General features: G+C 42.2%; 1 protein-coding gene across 1 annotated transcript in view; it reads right to left on the bottom strand.

Annotated features, from left to right (window-relative positions):
- Window positions 1-1367: 1367 nt before the first annotated feature.
- piwil1 (piwi-like RNA-mediated gene silencing 1) overlaps window positions 1368-21022 on the bottom strand; it is a 103331-nt gene continuing 83676 nt past the window's right edge. The window contains exons 14-20 of the mRNA XM_073051979.1: window positions 15764-15964; window positions 14393-14496; window positions 12576-12646; window positions 3862-4012; window positions 3650-3775; window positions 3031-3178; window positions 1368-1820 (exon numbers count right to left, since the gene is read on the bottom strand). Of these exons, the coding sequence (XP_072908080.1) occupies window positions 1704-1820; window positions 3031-3178; window positions 3650-3775; window positions 3862-4012; window positions 12576-12646; window positions 14393-14496; window positions 15764-15964 (918 nt within the window). The 3' untranslated portion in view covers window positions 1368-1703. The remainder of the gene's footprint in view (window positions 1821-3030; window positions 3179-3649; window positions 3776-3861; window positions 4013-12575; window positions 12647-14392; window positions 14497-15763; window positions 15965-21022) is intronic.

The raw sequence follows: 21022 nt of genomic DNA on the forward strand, positions 1-21022 counted from the left end.
TTAGCTTCTGGTAGCCAAGCCACTTAGGAGGCACAACCATTGTTAGGTTTATCAGCAATATTTTTTTACATTTCAGATGCTTTTATTTGAATCTGTACACTGCAAGTGTATAAGAAACTGAAACGCAAAAGGATTCTGCAAATGCTGGAAATCCAGAGAAACACACACAACAAAATTTTGCTGCAATTATGCAGTCCACACTTATAGCAGTGTGTATAGTTTACCTTCAAACCAAAAACATACTTGGCTTACAAAGTGTAGATTTACTGATCACGTGATCTGTATCTGGAATGACAGGGATTAGAGAATTGATCACTAACTGTTGTCTGGAATAAAGGGAATTAGAGTATTGATCACTAAATTGGTATCTGTAGAATTGGGGGGGGGGGTGAGGTGCACCCCAGGACTATGAAGAAGAATTGAACATGTGCATTGGAGTTTGTGCAAGAATGAGAGGCCAGCTCATTAAACAATTCAATATTGAGAGAGGGAACTGACCGAGATTGAGAGGAGAACCGACAATATATGCAAAGAGATCAATTTCAGTCTTAATAAGGGATCTGAGACAAGAAACTTCATTAGGACTCTAAACTTTAAGGGTATGGAAATTTGCAATTAATTGGGCTGTGGATCAAGCAACAGGCTTTGGTTGGTAGGGATGAGGCTGAAGTCTAGGGTCAGAAAGGATTCTCGTGATTACAACATCAACAAATGCAAAGGTCATTCAAGGTATCAGATCCAAATTGGCAGAATAGAAATGAAATCACTACAACTTAGGATCAGTTAAAACCATGTCTAACTGCTGAGCAAAAGCTCAGTGACAACAGTAGGGCAGCACGTCACTGCCTATAAAGGGAAATCGTTCCGAGCACTGGTTTATTTATTGAGATACAGCATGGAATAGGCCCTTCCAGCCCTTTGAGCCGTGCTGCCCAGCAATCCCTCGACTTAACCCCAGCCTAATCACAGGACAATTTACAATCACCAATTAACCTACCAACCAGTACGTCTTTGGACTGCGGGAAGAAACACGAGCACCCGGAGGAATCCCGAGTGGCCACAAGGAAAATGTACAGACTCCTTACAGACAGCGGCGGAAAACGAACCTGGGTCACCTGTATTGTAAAGCGCTGTGATGATCACTACACTACCATGCTGCTGAAAAAGCACCACATAGAAAATGCTGGAAGAACTCAGCAGGCCAGGCAGCATCTATCTAAAAGAGTAAACAGGTAACGTTTCGGGCTAATACCCTTCTTCAGGACTGAACAATCCTGATGACACATCTTGAACAAAAAGTCAACTGTTTACTCTTTTGCCATAGATGCTGCCTGGCCTGCTGAGTTTCTCTAGCATTGTGTGTGTTGTTTTGGATTTCCAGCATCTGCCGATTTTCTCGTATTTATGAAGCAGTGTGGTGGATGCTGACTCAGTAATGTGAAGAACCCCCTATGGCTGGGCCATTCTGCTGCCATACAAAGCCACTCAGGCAAGTACCAACCTGGTGATTTGAGAAATGCTGCCACAAATATTGAACTTGTGTCAGCAGAAGGGTGCTAATAAATTAATATAAAGATAGATGGTATACAAACTTAGACAGTTTTAAGTATTTTGATATTATTCTGGTCTCAGAAGTGTGTTCCTGATGAGTGCTACTTTTTCTTATTGGAGTTCATGTCTAGAAACTTGATCAGTTGTTCTAATCATAGGTAATAAAGACGGTCAGCTAATGCCAGATTGGGTTCTCGATGAATACTCTGTCCCACTAAGAATGCCAGTTTATGGGCATATTGGCAAGGGGCAGGCACACGGATCACACCCTATAAAAGAATAAGTTTATTCACAATTAGCCATTTGCAAATACTGAATTCTAATGTGTTTTTAAGAAATCTTTAAACTTCCTGGATGAAATGATGTTTTTAATTGTGAAAGTGGCTGCTGTACTCCAAGTACAACTAGGTGTCCTTAATCCAATCTGAAGCACAAGGGTTAAAAAATGTTCTTCTAGGTATCTGATGTAGATCATGAGATATATTACTTAGATTTATTACACTCTGTACATCTATAAAACAAAGATTAAATGTTCATTTGCACTTTGACAATTTAAATTACATTTTATCTAATTTACACTCTACCACAGTTTTGTTAAAAATAGATATTTAATTCCATTTTCATGCATAGTCTGCATACACTCAAATGTTTATTCTTTTCCTGAATTTAAATGACTTGTGCCGAAGGTTGTGGTGAAATCAGATACATTCGCTATGTTTAAGAGTCATCTAGACAAGACATTTGGGTTGGTACGGCGTAAAAGGAAACAGAAACTAATCCAGGGAAACAGAGCTCGTATGGAAGGGCACAAAGGTTGGAATGGACGTGGTGGGCTGACGGGATTACTTTTGTACAACTGACTCATCAGCAACTTAAATAGCCAACATCTTGTTCTGAAACTAAGGACACTAGGTCTAGGTTTTCTCCAACATCACCCAAAAAGGGGAATATCCTCATTTCCGACCTTCAAAGTACATTATCAAAGTATACATACAGTATACAACTCATCCTCCTGCAGGGAGCCACAAAATAAAGAAACACCATGGAACCCATTCAAGAAAACATCCAACACGCAATAAAAGAACAAATTGTTCAAATGGCAAAAATGAGTGAACAAAACATACCAAACATCAAGCCAGTAGTATTCAGTTTTAGTTTAGTTCAGTGTCATGCTTGTTGAGCCCCCAAAGAATTTGTAACATTGCACTAGGATCACCTCACAATCTTCAATCCAAGCATCACCTTATCGACATACAATCAATGTATATAAGCTATATTATGTATTTATATTTATTGCCCTGAAGAAGAGTCTTGGCCCAAAATGGCGATAGTGCTGCCTGACCTGCTGAGTTCTTCCAGCATTGTGTGTCTGAAGAAAAGCCCTCATAAGACCAGCTGCATCCTGGTAAACGCCCTCTGCACAATTTTAAAAGATTGATTCAAACCCAACCATATCTTTGTGGTGGAGATTTCACTTACCGGCCAATTGTAATACATGTGGCACAACTTGTAAGTTAGCCGCTGCATGTAATCTGGTTTCAAGTTACTGTTGTCAAGTACCACATTATAGTGTGTCGGTGTGACAGTACCAACCTTCACCGACTGGCTAACTATATAGAAGTCATACCTGGTTCATGGAAGAAAAAAAGATTTACTGTTTCTAGTGTTTTACCAGCTAAAATATTTTTAAGAGACCACAATGCCCCAGTAGCACGACGCAATTACAGCTCGGAGCGTCAGAATTTGGAGTTCAATTTACACTCATTTACATATACACGCACTCACTTATACACAAACTCACACATAAACACACGGGGCATGCTGCTATTACATCTTAGTTCAATTCCAGTGCCCTATAAAAAAGTTTATATGTCCTTCCCACGTACCGGTAGGTTTTCCCCAGCTGCTCCAGTTTCCTCCCACAATCCAAAGTCATACTGCTGGTAGGCTAAATGGTCATTGTAAATTGCCCTATGATTTGACTAGGTTTAAATCAGTGGGTTGCTGGGCCGTGTGGCTCGACGGGATAGAAAGGCCTATTCCACAATGTATCCCAACAAACAAAAAAATAATGTTTTGTATGTATCTGATACTTTACCATTCTGGTCTTGTGACGTCTGTATCAATGACAGTACCAGGCGGTGGGTTCTGTAATCTGCCACCAGACTGTGAAAAAAATCTGGCACCGACACGCTTTTTCACAACAATCACTGATAATTTGGGTCTGTAAAATGAAAAATATGCTAGACATATTAACAAAGAATAAAAATATGCACAGATTAAGTGCTTGAGAATGTCTGCATAACTTACCTGTAGTCAGTCATGCATTTCAAATAGTCCAGAAATTGTGGAACCTCATAATTTACCACCATGTTGAGCTGCCCGTCACCAACTCCATCACGGTACACGATGATTCGACTGGGTAGGCACTTATTGTATGCATGCCATGCCTTTAAAGCAGCTGAGGAATTAAAAGCAACAACTTCACTTCAGTAATAATACCACAAGACATTGGAGCAGAATTAGGACTAGGTCATTTGGCTCATCAAGTCTGCTCTGCCATTCCACTACGGCTGATTTATTATCCATCTCAACCCCATTCTCTCGCCTTCTCCCCGCAACCTTTGATGCCCTGACTAATCAAGAACCTATCAACCTCTGCTTTAAATATACCAAATGACGGCCTCTACAGTTGTCTGTTGCAATGAATTCCACAGATTCACAACCCTCTGGCTAAAGAAATTCTTCATCTCTGTTCTAAATGGACTTGCCTCTATTCTGAGGCTGTGCCCTCTGGTCCTAGACTCACCTATTAGAGGGAATATCCCTTCTTCAAGTCCACTCTATTAAGGCATTTCAACATTTGATAGGTTTCAATGAGACCACCCCTCATTCTTCTTCTCCAGCAAGTACAGGGCCAGAGTCTGAATTTTCAGTAATACTACTGAATTTATTCAGAGGGTCCAAATCTAATCCTCAAGTTAATCTGAATGCAGAATGCTAAAATTTAGAGTCACACATCCCATTATCAGCCATTTATCAACACTAAACTCTGTAGATTTCAATACCTTACACAAATGCTCATCTACCATCCCCTTGGACAGTGTTTTTCAGATTCCAATAACCTGGCTGAAAAATTCCTCAGGTCCCTGTTAAATCTTCTCTTTTTATCTTAACCTACATCCTTAGTCATCTTTGTCGCAGGAAAAGGCTCCTTACCCATCTTATTCCTCAATTTTATACACTGTTCTCACTAAACTACTGAGTTTTAAAACCTTGGCCTCAATACCTCCATGCGCAACTGAGTCCGCAATTTCCTCACTTGCAAACCCTGGTTAGTTCGAATTGGCAATGTCTCCTCCGCAAACAATCTCCAGCAGCACGGGTGACCCACAAGGCTGTGTACTTGGGCTTCTGCTCTACTCGCTTTACACGTATGGCTGTAAGGCTAAGCATAGCTCCAATGCCATATTTAAGTTTGCTGATGACACCACTGTTGTTGGTTGAATCAAAGGTGGTGATGAATCAGCATATAGGAGGGAGATTGAAAATCTGGCCGAGTGAAGCCACAACAACCTTTCACTCAAAGTCAGCAAGACCAAGGAGCTAATTATTGACTTCAGGAGGAAACCCAAAGTCCATGAGCCAGTCCTCATTGGGGGATCAAAGGCAGAGAGGAAGAACAACTTTAAGTTCCTCAGTGTTATCATTTCAGAGCATCTGTCCTGGACCCAGCACGTAGATGCAATTATGAAGAAAGCATGGCAGCTCCTTTACTTTCTTAGAAGTTTGTAAACTTTCGGAATGACATCCAAAACTTTGACAGCTTTTGATACTTGTGTGGTAGAGTACCCATCATGGGTATATCTCACCCCACCATTGAGCATATTTATACAGAGCGTTGTCGCAAAAAGCAGCATCCATCATCATGGATCTCCACCATCCAGGTCATGCTCTCTTCTCACTGTTGCTATCAGGAAGGAGGTACAGGAGCCTCAGGACTCACACCACCAGGTTCAGGAACAATTATTACCTCTCAACCATTAGGCTCTTGAACCAGAGGGGATAACTTCACTTGTGTTTTCACTGAAATGTTCCCACAACCTATGGACTAACTTTCAAGGACTCTTCATTTCATGTTCTCATTACTTATTGCTTAGTTATTTTCTCTCTTATATTTGCAGTTTCTCTTTTGCACATTGGTTGTTTGTCCATTCTGTTGGGTGTGGTCTTCCAATGATTCTATTGTGGACTTGCTGTGTATGCCCGCAAGGAAACAAATCTCAGGGTTGTATATGGTGACATACATGCACTTTGATAATACATTTACTTCCAACTTTTGAACTTGTACACAGTAACACACAAAATGCTGGAGGAACTCAGCCAGTCAGAGAAGCATCTCCGATGGAGAATAAACAATTGATGTTTTAGACCCTTTTCAGGACTAGAAAGGAAGGGGGCATAAGCCAGTATAAGATGATGGGGAGAAGGGGAGTACAAGCTGGTGGGTGAGGAGGAAGATAGTTAGGTGGGGGAAAGGGCCTGAAGCCAGAAGCTGGGTGGAGATAGATGGAAGAGATAAGGGCCTGAAAAAGGAATCTAATAGGAAAGTAGACCATGGAAGAAAGGGAAAGGAGCAGAACCAGAGGGAAGTAATGGGCAGGTGAGAAGTGGGGAGAGAGTAGCCAGAATGAGGAATGGAAAAGAGGAGGGGGAGGTGGTAGAAATTACCAGAACTTTGTGAACTCAAAATTCATGCCATGACATTGGAGACTGCCCAGACAGAATATGAGGTGTTAATCCTCCAGCCTGAATGTGGCTTCATCGTGCAGCGGAGGAGGGCATGAACCGACATGTCAGAATGGAAACGGCAAGTTGAATTGAAATGGGTATCCACCAGGAGATCTGTCTTTTGCGGTGGGCAGAATGAAGTGCTTGAAGAAGCAGTCCCCTGATCTGTGCTGGGTCTTACCAATGTAGAGGAGGCCATACCCAGAGCACAGATTCATAGGTGAAGTGTTGCCTCACTATTCGGGACACTTGATAATGGTGAGGGAGGTGTAGGAGCAGGTGTAACCAGAAAGGTTAAATTCCAGGAGTAAGATCAGTGTCGAGGGATGAGTGGACCAGAGTCACGTAGAGAGTGATCCCTATATAAAGTGGAAGGGAGGGAAAGATGTGCTTAATGGTAGGATCCTGGAGTCGCCTCCACCTCACCACGAAGGAAAACAAACCCAATTCATCCACTTTCCAAGGCAACATCCTGTTAATTTCCTCTGCACCCTCTCCTCTGCAATCGCATTCTTCCTATATCACGGCAACCAGGACTACACACTAAACCCCAAGCTAATCTCTACTCAAAATCCCATGCCACAGCAAATGAAAGCAAATATCATTATGCCTTCCCATCAATGACTTGTATATCAAGACGCTTCTTCCTCAATACTGCCGAAGGATTTGCAAATCATACACATCTTAGCTACTAGTCATATCTTTCGGTTTAAGATGACATCAGTGAAGCACAGCAATGACTTGGTGGCAGCATACACAACTATACTAATCATTTTATTAATCACACTTTTTCTCAAAAATAATCACTTCAATCAATAGCCTGTAACTTCCCTTTTGGAGACAAGCTTTTGAACCACCTGTATGTCCCAGCATTTTTGCAGTGTGAACTGAAGCCTCAAAGGTGCAGGATGGTTGGAGTGTGGCATGTACAGGCTGAATCAAGGTGGCGGGACCTGGGCCCAAGAGTGAGAGACAAGCCAAGATTTGACGATTTAAGCGCTGGGACAAATTGCAAAGGTTGGCTATGAAACAAATTGAGTAGAGGGTCCCAGGTCCAAGAGGACATCAAGCAATGGGGCCCAGGTCAGAATGTGAGAAAGAACCCGCTGTTTGACCAACTTTAGTGCCAGGGCAGATTGAAAAGGCAGGATGTCAGGGCCAGAGGCTAGGGACAGGCTGGTGTTTAGCTTGGTGCTTGTGAGGTTTACTTGTCTCTGTGCAGAACTGAGGCAACCAAGGGCTTCTGGATCGGCTGTGACTGGTTTCGTGGCTTCGGACTCACTTTTGTAAACTTCTGTGTGAATGTTATTTGCTTATTTTTATTATTTGCACTATTTTTTTCCTGCACATTGGGTCCTCTTTTTAAATGGATTCTATTAAGGTTCAGAATCAGAATCAGGTTTAATATCTCCGGTATATGTCATAAAATTTGCTAACTTAATTTACCAGCAAGTAGTACAATGCAGTACATGATAATATAGAAAAAATAAGTAAATAAATTATGCTAAGTATATATATATATATTAAATAGTTGAACTAAAGGTAATGTAAAAACAGAAATAATAAAAAGTAGTGAGTGTCCACGGGTTCAATGTCCATTTAGGAATCGGATGGCAGAGGGGGAAGGAATTGTTCCCGAACAGCTTCTTTGTTTCTTTATTTTGTGGCTGCCTGTAAGGAGACGAATCTCAAAATTGTATAATGTATTTATACTTTGATAATAAAGGTACTTTGAACTTTAATAGCTGGCATCCTGTAGCAGCACCCTCCTCACTATTAAGAAAGCTACCTATTTTCTTTCTTCTTAACAATCATTACCTCTTATATAAATATCCAAATTGATTGGTGCATGTTACATTAATGATTCCAGCATTAATCCCTGCACCACTGGCCACAGACTTTCAATTATAGTATCTTACTCCATAACCCCTCTTATTGCCAAGCCAATTCTGATCCAATTCACCCTGGATCCCCTTGGCTCTGATCTTTTGGAGCAGTCTTCCATGAGGGGCCCTGCCAAAGGCTTTTCTTAAGCCTATCCACAAAGGAAGAGTACAGCACAGGAACAGACCCTTCAGTCCGCAATGTTGTGTTGAACTAATTAAACTAGTAATTAACTGCCTAACTAAACTAATCCTTCTGCTTATACAATGTCTATATCCCTCCAGCCCGTGCACATTCATTGCCTGTTTAAGAGCTCTACCGATCTGCTTCAAATATCACCCTGGCAGCATATTCCAGGAAATCACCAGCTTTAGAACTTGCCTCGCACATCTCCTTTGAACTTACACTTCTCTCACATTAAATGCCTGCCCTCTAGCATTAGATATTTCAACCCTGGGATAAAGGTATTGGCTGTCTACTCTATCTATGCCTCCCAATCTTACACTTCTGTCAGATCTTCTCTCAGCCTCTGCTGCTCCAGCGAAAACAACCCAAGTTTGTCCAACCTTTCATAGGTTATGCTTTCTAACTTGGGAAGTACCCTAGTAAAACCAACCTCTACATCCTTCCTATGAGATCACCAGAAATGGATGCTTCAGATGGACCTAACCAGTCTTTTATAAAGTTGCAAAATCACTTCCTGACGTGAACACTGCCTCATTTCATAAAGGCATATAATGTCATACACATACTTTACAAACCTATCAACTTTCATGGAGCTATGGACTTGGATCTTCCATAAATCAAGAGCTTCACTAATAACATTGGATCTTCCAAGGAGTGATACCTCACACTTAGTCGGGGATTCAGGACCCTTTGCCATTTCTATGCCCATGTTGACCATATCAACCCAACTGTTCTCAGTGCACTTTGAATTTACACATTAGTCACACAGCACCTCCAATAAAACCTAACATTGAGATGAGGTCTACTTAAAGATGGGTAATTTCATTGATAAGATATAATCAACATTAGACACACAGGCTTAACATTTTTACCCTTTTTGAATAAGGTAACATACCTGCCATTCCCTGGTCATCTGGTACCTCTTCAGTGGCCAGAAAAATTGGTAAATTTGTCAATACCTCAGCAACGTTTCCTTGCCTCTATAAAGCCTGGCATACCTCGCATCATGGTTAGGGCTTTGTCTACAATGGAGCCCACCAAGATATCTAACCCTGGTTATCGTTTTATCTTTATAGGTGCTCTTTCAACTTCACCCCTAATGATCAGTTCAAATACTTTCTGGTTATTGTTGCAAGATTAACAAAATCAGTTTCATTTTAAGTTCTGCTTTGTTCATTAATTTTGATGTCTTTCATTTTAAGATTCTCCACAGACAACTATCAGTAGTTTCTAAACCACCCCACCCCCCCCCCGCCCCAAGTCTTCTTCAATGTCAGCTGTATCTAGGTGAGTGGAGAAAGGGAAATTGATTTTGACCTAGTTAAATATATCCAAGCCCTCTGTGAGGGAGAGCACTTGGTAAAATCATTCCTGAAGAACTGCATCTCCATCTGGTATGGAAAGAGCTGAGCATCAGACTGGAAGTCCCTACAAAGGACTGTGAGAACAGCTGAGAGGATCATAGGGGTCTCCCTAACATCATTCGGGGACACATCAGCAGCACTGCATATGCAGGGCCCTTAGTATTAATGATCCCACCAAACCATCCAGCATCCTCTTTCCGACTTCCTACCATCAGGCAGGAGACTCCAATGCATAAAAACAAGAACCATCAAGATAGGAAACAGTTTCTTCCTTTGAGCCATTTGGCTTCTAAACTCCCTGTGCATTGCATTCAAAGTATCACTGGTTAATCTGTTCTGTACCTTACAATATTTAATTTATGCACTTTAGTTTGTTATTTATGTGTGATTCATCTGTAGATTTTATCCTTACTTTCATAAGTTATTGTGTGTTACATGTACTACTGTGCTTTACAACCTGGTTCAGAGAAACAAATCTGGTATACTGTCAAATGAGACACTAGAAATCTCGTTTACTGGCGTAGTGGCATCAGCGCTGTTAAGGTACATTAAGTACCTTAATCACCTACTGTATCTAATTAAATGACAATAAACTTGATTTGACTCCTTGAACAGGCATTTCACACACACACTGCATTTCCTTGTCATTCTGCTGCTACTGCGCTGAGTGTTTACACTTCCAATATATTATCATACTCTAACTCATGTGTAGTCTTAAGTTAACTTTGTTGGTAATTAAAAATGGTATGTCCGAATGCCAAATAAAAAGGAGCTGATTGCCCTCAGTGAAGGAGAGAGATCCCTGGACTCTGGACACACTGGACATTAGTGTCAGTACAGAGCTATTATTGTGTTTTCTAGTAAATATCTTCTTGTAAATATTGGCAGCTTTCTTTTCTCTATTTTTTGTAAGTTTGAATTTTGACACACGTAATAAATACCCTTGCACTAAGGTGACTCCAGCCATTTTTCATTTGGTCAAACAGCCTCAGTGAAAATTAAATCAACTTGTGATGGTGTTGACAGTTTATTTTTCTCTACAGAATTACGCTGGAAGGAGGTGTAAATGGCATCTTACACCAAGTTCAAACAGCTGTAAGCCCTTTCTACCTTTCCTTTGCTGTCATTCAGTAAGAATGTGCTTGATCTTTTACTTAGAGCTGTGCTTCACCTTGTCTCTGAGTGTCCAAACATTGAAAAATCTATCAATCTTGTCTCAGTAATAGTTCCATAGCCTCTAAGTGAAGAATTCCAAATCAGCTCCATAGCCTTTAAGTGGAGAATTCCAAACCTTTGGGATGAAGCAATTTCTTCATATTTGACCCAACTAACTGCAGATTCATATTTTAGACATGACAGTAAGTATCTCTCTTGTCAAAACCCCTGAAGAATTCTTTTTTTCCCATTTATGACCCCTTTTGATTCTTTTACACCTAAGAGACTATGGCCTGGTCTGTTTAATTTTTATACAAATGCACCATACCACAAATCAATCTGGTAAATCTTCTCTTCACACATATATTCAAGAGATTGCAGACACTAGAAATCTTAAGCAACACACACAAAATGCTGCAGGAACTCAGCAGCTCAAGCAGCATCTATGGAAATAAATAAATAGTTGACGTTTCAGGCAGAGACCCTTCATCAGGACTGGAAAGGAAGGGGGAAGATGCCAGAATAAAAAGGTGGGGTGAGGAGAGGAGGATAGTTAGAAGGCGATAGGTGAAGCCAGGTAGGTAGGAAAGGTAAAGAGCAGGAAGAGGAAAGAATCTGATAGGAGAGGAGAGTGGAACAAAGGAGAAAGGGAAGTAGGAGGGGACCCAAACCAAAGTGACAGGAAAGTGAAAAGAGGTAAGAGAACAGAGTGTGGAATAGAAGCCACTCTGGGGGGAGACTTTTTTTTTACCAGAATGAGAAATTGATATTCATACCATCAGGTTGGAGGGTATTTGGTGTACTGCTTTGGCCGCTTGCAGGGATAAGTGCCTGTGGGGAGGGACAAATGGACAAGAGAATCATGGAGGGATCAATCCCTGCAGAAAGTGGGAGGGTGGGGTTTTTCTTTGATGGTAGGATCCCTTTTGAAATGCAGAAACTGTGGGGAATGTGTTGGATGTGGAAGCTGTTGGGGTGATAGGTAAGGAGGAGAAGAACTCTATCACTGATAAGGCAATGGGAAGATGGGGTAAGCAAGGATGTAGGGAAACCTGTTCTTTGAAGGATCTAATATCCTGGAAAGGAAAAACGCATCCTGGGAACAATATGGCAGAGACAAAGTAACTGAGAAAAGGGAACCATTTTTACAGAAGAGAGGATGGGAAGAAGTATAGTCAAGAGTAGTGGAAATTGGTCAACATTTTCTCTTCAGAGATATCTCTGAGAGGGTGAGAGGTGTCAGAAATGGACCAAGGGAATTTAAGGGCAGGGTGAAAATTAGAGGCAGCATTGATGAAATTGACGAGCTCCGCATGAAGCAGTACCAATGCAGTCGTCATTCTAACAGAGAAAGAATTAGAGAGTATTATCTGGAAGGCTTGGAACATGGACTGTTCTATGTAGCCAACGAAAAGGAAGGCATATCAGGGCCCATGCAGGTGCCCAAAGATATCCCTCAAGTCTGAAGGGGTATCACTCTTTACACCTGTACACAACAATCGCATTAGATCAAAGCTCAGCTTTAAGGGATCAGATGATCTAATGACTGTGTATATCCCAATAGTCTTCACTCAGATTATGAAGACACTAAGTGCATTTACAAACTTGGACAAAAGTTGGTTTAAGTAACATATACAATCCTACCTTGGAAGCAGGTTTTTAATCCATCCACAAGTTCTTGTCCCCGGTCTTGTACGATACAGCGAGAAAACCATCTAGTCACAAAGGTCAGTTAATCAGAAATTCAATCTGAAAAGTCTGGAATAATCCTTTACCTTGGCTGTCTCATACTAGAACCTGTCTTGCATCTTTACACGTACTTCAAAAACAGGTAATTAAGAACTTTAAAAGATATTACCAGCACATCCAAATGGACATCTTTAGAAAATCTGAACATCTTCAGAGCAACACACACAATCTGGAAGAACTAACAGGCTGGGCAGCATCTTTGGAAAAAAGCAGTCGATGTTTCGGGCCAAATCCCTTTGGCAGGACTGGAGTAAAAAAGTTGAGAAGTAGATTTGAAAAGTGGGGGGAGGGGAGAGAGGATCACCAGGAAATAGGTGAAACTTGGAGGGGGAGGGATGAAGCAAAGAGCTAGGAAGTTGATTGGTGAAAGAGAAAGGTGGCCATGGTAGAAAGAAAAAAGTGGGGAGGAGCACCAGAGGGGGGCAATAGGCGAGCAAGGAGTTATCATGAGAGAGGAGTAAGGGTGGGTGAGGAAGCATCACTGGAAGGTTGAGAAATCAATGTTCATCTCCAATCCAAATGGACATCATCAGATATTCCAAATGGACAGAAATGCCATTACTCAACATGCTCCATAATCTTCATTCTCAAAATTTTACAAATTGTTCTCATTTTTTGATGTGTAATTTGTCAAGACACCTATACGATCCTGATCAGACACTTGATTTCTAGGAAAGAGCATTTCTGATAAGGGAGCCGAGCAGAATTCAGCTCCATATAAAGCTAAACAGTTGCACTGGGTTGAAAAGTCAAAAGCCAACTTGCATCAAGTCTGAAATAAAACACAGTGAACATTAAGCATGTCAGGCAGCATTTGTGGATAAATATTGAAGATCTACCATCGGATTTTAAAATGTGTCGACTTTTCGAGAGTGGAGAGTGGAGAAGATTCTGACAAAGTAATCTTTATTTGTTAATTTAGATCCCATTGGAAATGATAAACACAAGAGATTCTGCAGATGTTGCAAACCCAAAACAATACAGACAAAATGCTGGAAGAACTCAGCAGGTCAGGGAGCATCTGTGGAAGTGAATAAACAGTTTATATTTTGAGCCAAGACCTCAAGACCTTGCTTCAGGATTGGAAAGGATGGGAGAAGATGCCAGAATAAAAAAGCTGGTGGAGAGGAAGGAGGATGGCTAGAAGGTGATAGGTAAAGCCAGGTGGGTGTGAAAGGTAAAGGGCTGGAGAGGAAGGAATCTGATAGGAGAGGAGAGTGGACCATAGGAGAATAGGATTGGGGGGGGAGTAATAGGTGAAGGGAGGTAAGAGGCCATTGTGGAGAATAAAAGAAGAGGAGAGGGGGAGGGAAAAATTTTACCACACGGAGAAAATTTACCCAGATGGAATTTAAGATGCTGCTCCCCACCCCGAGGTGGGGCATGTTGGAATGGGAATGGGAATCAAAACTAAAATGTTTGATTGCCAGGAAGCTCTGGTTTTGGCAGCTGAAGCAGAGGTGCTCAACGATGTGATTCCCCAATTTACAATGGGACTCACCAATGTAGAGGAAGCTGCATCAGGAGCACTGAACACAAAGGGAATAGGAATAGTGGTGCAAATGAATAGGCCTTATTTACACTCTTCACAGCCACAGAACCAAAGACAAGCTTCTGAAAATGTGAATGGGTAATTTGATTTCAACATAAAACTTGGGTTTAGACAACTAACATACCTAGTTTTCCCAGGGATAAGTTAAAGTGGAGCTTACCTGGTTATTGATTGATTAAGACTGGCAACAAATCCTGCAATTGACCTTCTTCCGGCAGCATTATCATGGTAACAGTCAATACCGATCACCATCAGCTGTTTGAGCTATAAAACCTTCATGTTAAATGTCACGTGTGGATTTAAAATTAAAATAACTCATTCCATAAAATTATAGTGGATTCCAGTGAATTGGGACACATCAGGACCAGTACATTTTGGTCCAATTAAGGAGATCTGCCCCAATCTGCCAGAGTTTCATGGAAATAATTAAAAACATACAAGAAACACAAACTGAGTAATAAATTGAGTATTTAAATAAAATAAAAAAATTAGAACACTACCATTACTACTACAGTACTAATACTACTGCATATTATTTCCTAATAGTTATCGGTTGAGGAATTCATCCATTGTATGCTGCAATGTTCTTTTGATTGACTATAAGTGAACAAAATCAGCACAGACACCTAGTGCAGATATTGGACTGCCTTCATACAATGACTTTGATGATTGCGTCCTTCAAATCTTCATTGTCATTTTGACTAACACTTGGTAGAAGCTGTTCAGCAAGCCTGTCCCAATCAAGTGGTACATTGTCCCAAATAAATGAAGGGAATCCCTGCTCTTTTCTCCATTAGATTTTGTTAACTTTAAGAATTGTTCCAAATAAGCAGCTGCACCAATTAACCAGAATCCACTATATTTAAATGGTGGCCAATTTTCCAGAATCTACTGTACTCTAAAATTATCTTGATCTTTAAACTAGAACCTGTATGACAATAAATGTTTATTTACAATCATCTAGAAGGCATGTGCTATAACAAGAGGTTGGACAAGCTTGGGTTGCGTTTCCTGAAACGGCAGAGACTGAAGGGATATCTGATAGAGGTGTATAAGATTATGAAAGGCATAAATAGAGTAGACAGACAACATTTTTTGCCAAGAGTTAAAATGTCTAATGTCAGAGAGCATGCACTTAAAGTGAGAGGGGGTAATTTCTAAGAAGCTGTGAGGGGCAAGTTTTTTTTAATACACAGGGAGTGGTGGTACCTGGAAGGCGCTGACTGGGGTGGTGTTATATTAAGAGACTTATAAGATACATTTAGATAGATACATGAATGTGAGGAAAGTGGAAGGATATGGACACTGTGTAGGCAAAAGAGATATGTTTAGTCAGCTATCTGATTACTAATCCAATTGGTTTGGTACAACATTATGGGCCAAAGGGTCTGATCTTGTGCTGTACTGTTCTGTGTTCTATTAAGGGTGTATACTGCTTTTGCATTTGTGGAAAAAAACTTTACTTTTAAAGAGCTACATTACTTTCAACACCACAAAACATGTTCACTGTCATTATAGTGCAAATACTTACAGGTATCTCAACACTCCACAGTTCACCACCCATTTTACAATTTATCTGTAAAGCTATTTTTGTGGTAATGGCCATCAAAGCCTGAGGCTTGCTAAGAGTGCGAGCGACGACACACTGACTCGGAGTGGGGCATTCAACACACAAGTATTTCTTGATAGTGTCGTACTTGTCTTTGCGGTTAGACGGAAGGACACAGACCACCTGTTGAGGGCAGAGAATGAAGTTTCATACACCCTCCACACTGCCCTTGCCTCCCAATTATCCTAGATATTTGTCCAGAGTTAATTTAAACAGAATGAAATTTCACACTCTCTCAACAACCACATTGACCTCGCCTCCCCCATTACCTGAAATATCTGGTTGAATAGAATAGTACAGGGCCTTTGGCCTGCAATGCTGTGCCAACAGTTTAACCTTCTCCAAATTCAATCTAACCCATCCCTCCCACATCACCTTCCATTTTTCTTTGAGTCTCTGAAATGACCCTACCACCTCTACAACCACCCATGGCAAGGTGTTCCACACACCCAATATTGTGTAAAAAAAATACTGACGTGCCCTCAGACTTTCCTCTGATCATCTTAAAATTATGCCCCCTTGGAAAAAAAATTGCAGGCGGTCCACTCAATCTATGCCTCTCATCATTTTATACACCTCTACTGTCACCTCTCACCCTCCTTCAATCCAGAGAAAAGCCCGAAGTTGCACAACCTGTCAGAGTCACGGAGTCATAGAACACTATAGCACAGAAATAGGCCCCTTGACCCATCTAGTCCATACTAAATTATTACGGTATTCTGCCTAATTCCTTTAACCTGCAACTGTACCCTCCAAACCCATCCCATCTATGTACTGATATAAATTCCTCTTAGGAGCTAAAATCAAACCTGCATTGACCACTTGTGCTGGCAGCTGGTTCCACAATCTCAGTGAAGAAGTTCCTCCACAGATTCCCCTTAAACATTTCACCTTTCACTCTTAACCTAATGCTTCTAGTTCCTAGTCTCATCCAATCTCAGTGGGGGGAAAAACCTGCTTGCATTTTCCCTATCTATACCACTCTAGATTTTGCATAACTCTATCAAATCTCCCCTCATTCTCCTACATGCCAGGGTACAAAGTCCTATTCAACTTTTCCCTATAACTCAGGTCAAGTCCTGGCAACATCCTTGAAAATTTTCTCCATGCTCTTTCAACTTTATTTACATCGTTCCTGTAGGTAGGTGTCCAGAACTGCACAGAATACTCCAAATTAGGCCTCACCAATACCTTATACAACTTCAACATAACATCCCAAGTGCTGTACACAATACCTTGATTTATGAAGGCCAACGTGCCAAAGGCTCTCTTTATGACCCTATCTACCCGTGACACCACTTTCAAGGAATTGAGGACCTGTATTTCAGGCCAAGATCCTTTTGCAGGACTAGAAAGGAAAGGGAAAGGTCAGATTAAGGTGGGGAGAGGGGAGGAAAAAATACAAGGCGGCAGGTGTTAGGTGAAACTGGGAGAGGGCAAGGGGCGAAGTAAAGACCTGGAAAGTTGATTGGTGAAAGAGATAAAGGGCTGAAGGAGAGGGAATCTGACAGGAGAGGATAGAACACCACGGAAGAAAGGGAAAGGTGAGGAGCACCAGAGGGAGGTGATGAGCAGGTAAGGAGATAAGGTGCAATGGTGAAGGGGTAGGGGGCATTACCAGAAGTTCATCAATATTCATGCCATCAGGTTGGAGGTTACCCAGATATAAGGTGCAAATATGAGGAAATCTGCAGATGCTGGAAATTCAAACAACACACACAAAATGCTGGTGGAGCGCAGCAGGCCAGGCAGCATCTATAGGAAGAAGCATTGTCGATGTTTCGGGCCGAGACCCTTCGTCAGGACTAACTGAAAGTAGTTGGGGGAGGGGGAAATGCGAAATGATAGGAGAAGACCGGAGGGGGTGGGATGAAGAAGAGCTCGAAAGGTGATTGGCGAAAGTGATACAGAGCTGGAGAAGGGAAAGGATCATGGGATGGGAGGCCTCAGGAGAAAGAAAGGGGGAGGGGGGGGAAGCACCAGAGGGAGATGGAGAACAGGCAGAGAGAGAGAAAAAAAAACAACTAAATATGTCAGGGATGGGGTAAGAAGGGGCATTAACAGAAGTTAGAGAAGTCAATGTTCATGCCATCAGGTTGGAGGCTACCCAGCTGGTATATAAGATGTTGTTCCTCCAACCTGAGTGTGGATTCATCTTGATAGTAGAGGAGGCCATGGATAGACATATCAGAATGGGAATGGGACGTGGAATTAAAATGTGTGGCCACTGGGAGATCCTGCTTTCGCTGGTGGACTGAGCATAGGTGTTCAGTGAAACGGTCTCCCAGTCTGCGTCAGGTCTCACCAATATATAAAAGGCCACACCGGGAGCACCGGATGTAGTATACCACACCAGCCGACTCACAGGTGAAGTGTCGCCTCATCTGGAAGGACTGTCTGGGGCCCTGAATGGTGGTGAGGGAGGAAGTGTAAGGGCAGGTGTAGCACTTGTTCCGCTTACAAGAATAAGTGCCAGGAGGGAGATCGGTGGGAAGGGATGGGGGGATGAATGGACAAGGAAGTCGCATAGGGAGCGATCGCTGTGGAAAGCAGAAAGGTGGGGGGGGAGGGAAAGATGTAAGATGCCAGATATACGGTGTTGCTTCTCCACCTGAGTGTGTCCTCATCACACCAGTAGAGAAGGCCATAGACTGACATGTCGGAATGGGAAGTAGAATTGAAATGGATGGCTACAGGGAGAGCCTGCTTTTTCTGGCAAAGGAACTTAGATGCTTGGTGAAGCGGTCTCCCAATCTATGTCAGGTCTCACTGATACATAGGAGACCACACCAGGAGCATTGGATATAGAATACTCGCAGGTGAAGTGTTGCCTCATCTAGGATTGAGTCAGAGGAACTGAGAGAAGGGGATGGCATTTTTACAAGTGACAGGGTGGAAAAAGATATAGTCTAGGTAGCTGTGAGAATCAGTGAGTTTATAAAAGTTATCAATAGATATACTATTTCCAGAGATTTCCCTCCATTCCTGGAGACAGTCTAGATATCTAAAACTACCAAGCCCTTCTCTCAGTTCTGCAAACTGCTCTCAGGATGAGGCATTTCATTCCAGAACTAATGAGATGTCCCCCTACTTCAAAGAAAGGGACTTCTCTTCCTCCACCATCAACACTACCTCACTTGCATCTCTTCCAATTCGCGCATGTCTGCTCTCATCTCACCCTCCCACTGCCACACCAGAGATAGGTTTCTTCTTGTCCTCACCTACCACCCCATTAGCCTCCGAGTCCAACACATAATTCTCTGTAACTTCCGCCATCTCCAATGGGATCCCACCATCAAGCACATCCCTCCCCCACCCCAACCCCACTTTCCACTGTCTGCAGAGATCGCTCCCTTTGTGACTCCCTTGTCCATTCATCCCTCTCCACTGATCTCCCTCCTGGTACTTATCCTTGCAAGCAGAACAAGTGCCACAGCTGCCCCTACACCACCTCCATTCAGGGCTCCAATCCTCCCAGGTGAGGCATCACTTCACCTGCGAGTCTGTCAGGATCATCTACTGTATCCAATCTCCCAGAGAGGCTTCCTGTATATCAGTGAGACCCGACATAGATTGAGAGACCACTTTGCCGAGCATCTACGTTCCGTCCACCCTGTTACCACCCATTTCAATTCTACTTCTCTTTCTCATTCTGCCATGCCAGTCCAGGTTGGAGGAGCAATGCCTTTTATTCCGTCTCAGTAGCCTCCAACCTGAAGGCATGAACATCAATTTCTTGAACTTCTGGTAAATGATCCTCCACCTCCTTCACTGTTCCCCATTCCCACTTCCCTCTCTCACCTTATCTCCTTACCTGCCCATCCCCTCCCTTTGGTGCACCTCCTCCTTCCCTTTCTTCCATTGTCTTCTATCCTCTCCCATCAGATTCTCCCTCCTTCAGTCCTTTATCTCCTTCACCAAGCAACTTCCCAGCTCTTTACTTCACGCCCCCTTTCCAGTTTCACCTATCACCTGCCACGTTGTACTTCTTCCTCTCCTCCTTCCACTTTCTTAATCTGACCTCCCCTTCTTCTCCAGTCCTGAAAAAAGGTCTCAGCCCAAAACGTTGGCCATTTCCTCTTTTCTACAGATGCTGCCTGGCCTGTACATTGGATTTCCAGCATCTGTAGATTTTCTCATGTTTGTGATAATATTCCAAGTGCAGTCTAACCCCAGTTTTATACAGCTGCAACATTACTTTACTGCTCTTGAACTCAATCCCCTAATGAAGGCTAACATACTATACAACTTCAAAACCATCCTATCAACTTGCATGGCAGCTTTGAGGGGTCAATGCACTTTGACCCAAGATCACTGTTCCTCCACACGCTAAAAATCCTGCAATCCTGTATTCCGCCTTCAAGCTTAACTTTCCAAAGTGAATCACTTCACAATTTTCCAGACTGAACTCCATCTGCCATTTCAACTTTGTATTTGGCTTAAATTTTTTCTTAGCAAGATTCACCCTGACCCCCTTTTCCTGTCAGCACTGCCCCTACTTGTCCCATTTAATCTGTCTCAGTGCGGGTGGACTTTAGGACCCGGGGGAGCTCAGGACCCACCTCCCGCGGCTGCTGCTGAATCCGTAGTGTTTCTGTTCCATTGAGGGAAAACGATCACAATTGAAAATAATGTGGAAACAATAAAGTGATCGGAAAGAGGTGAAATGCCATTGGTCAGTGGAAAAGCGTTAGGCTACAGCTGGTCAACTATCGGAACAATTTTAAAGGATAAAGTGAGAATAATGGAGCATGTGAATGGCCCTGCCCTGATGAAAGCTACAATTATTACTAAGCAATGCAGTGGTTTAATTATTGAAATGCATATGTTTAAGTGTTTTATATGCACAGAAAGGCAAAATATATACTATATACTTAGGCAAATGTTTGACTGACGCTAAATAATATCGGATGTACCTGTTCCGACTTACGTACAAATCTGACTTAAAGATGGACTTGGGAATGGAACTCGTTCGTAACCTGGGGACATCCTGTAAAGAGATTCAAGAGGACTGGAGAAGGGGGGACATCACGTGATGACGTAGGATCGAGACGCAGGGACCCAGCTCTCCCGTAAAAAGTTAATAAATTAATGTTTAAATGAAGAAAAGTTAGTCAATACTCTCTAAAAGTTGCTTATAAACGACTCCGGACTGTGTCAAGCTATGCCTCAAGGAAAGAA

Source organism: Hemitrygon akajei, chromosome 7 (assembly GCF_048418815.1).
Source record: "Hemitrygon akajei chromosome 7, sHemAka1.3, whole genome shotgun sequence".
Taxonomy (NCBI): domain Eukaryota; kingdom Metazoa; phylum Chordata; class Chondrichthyes; order Myliobatiformes; family Dasyatidae; genus Hemitrygon; species Hemitrygon akajei.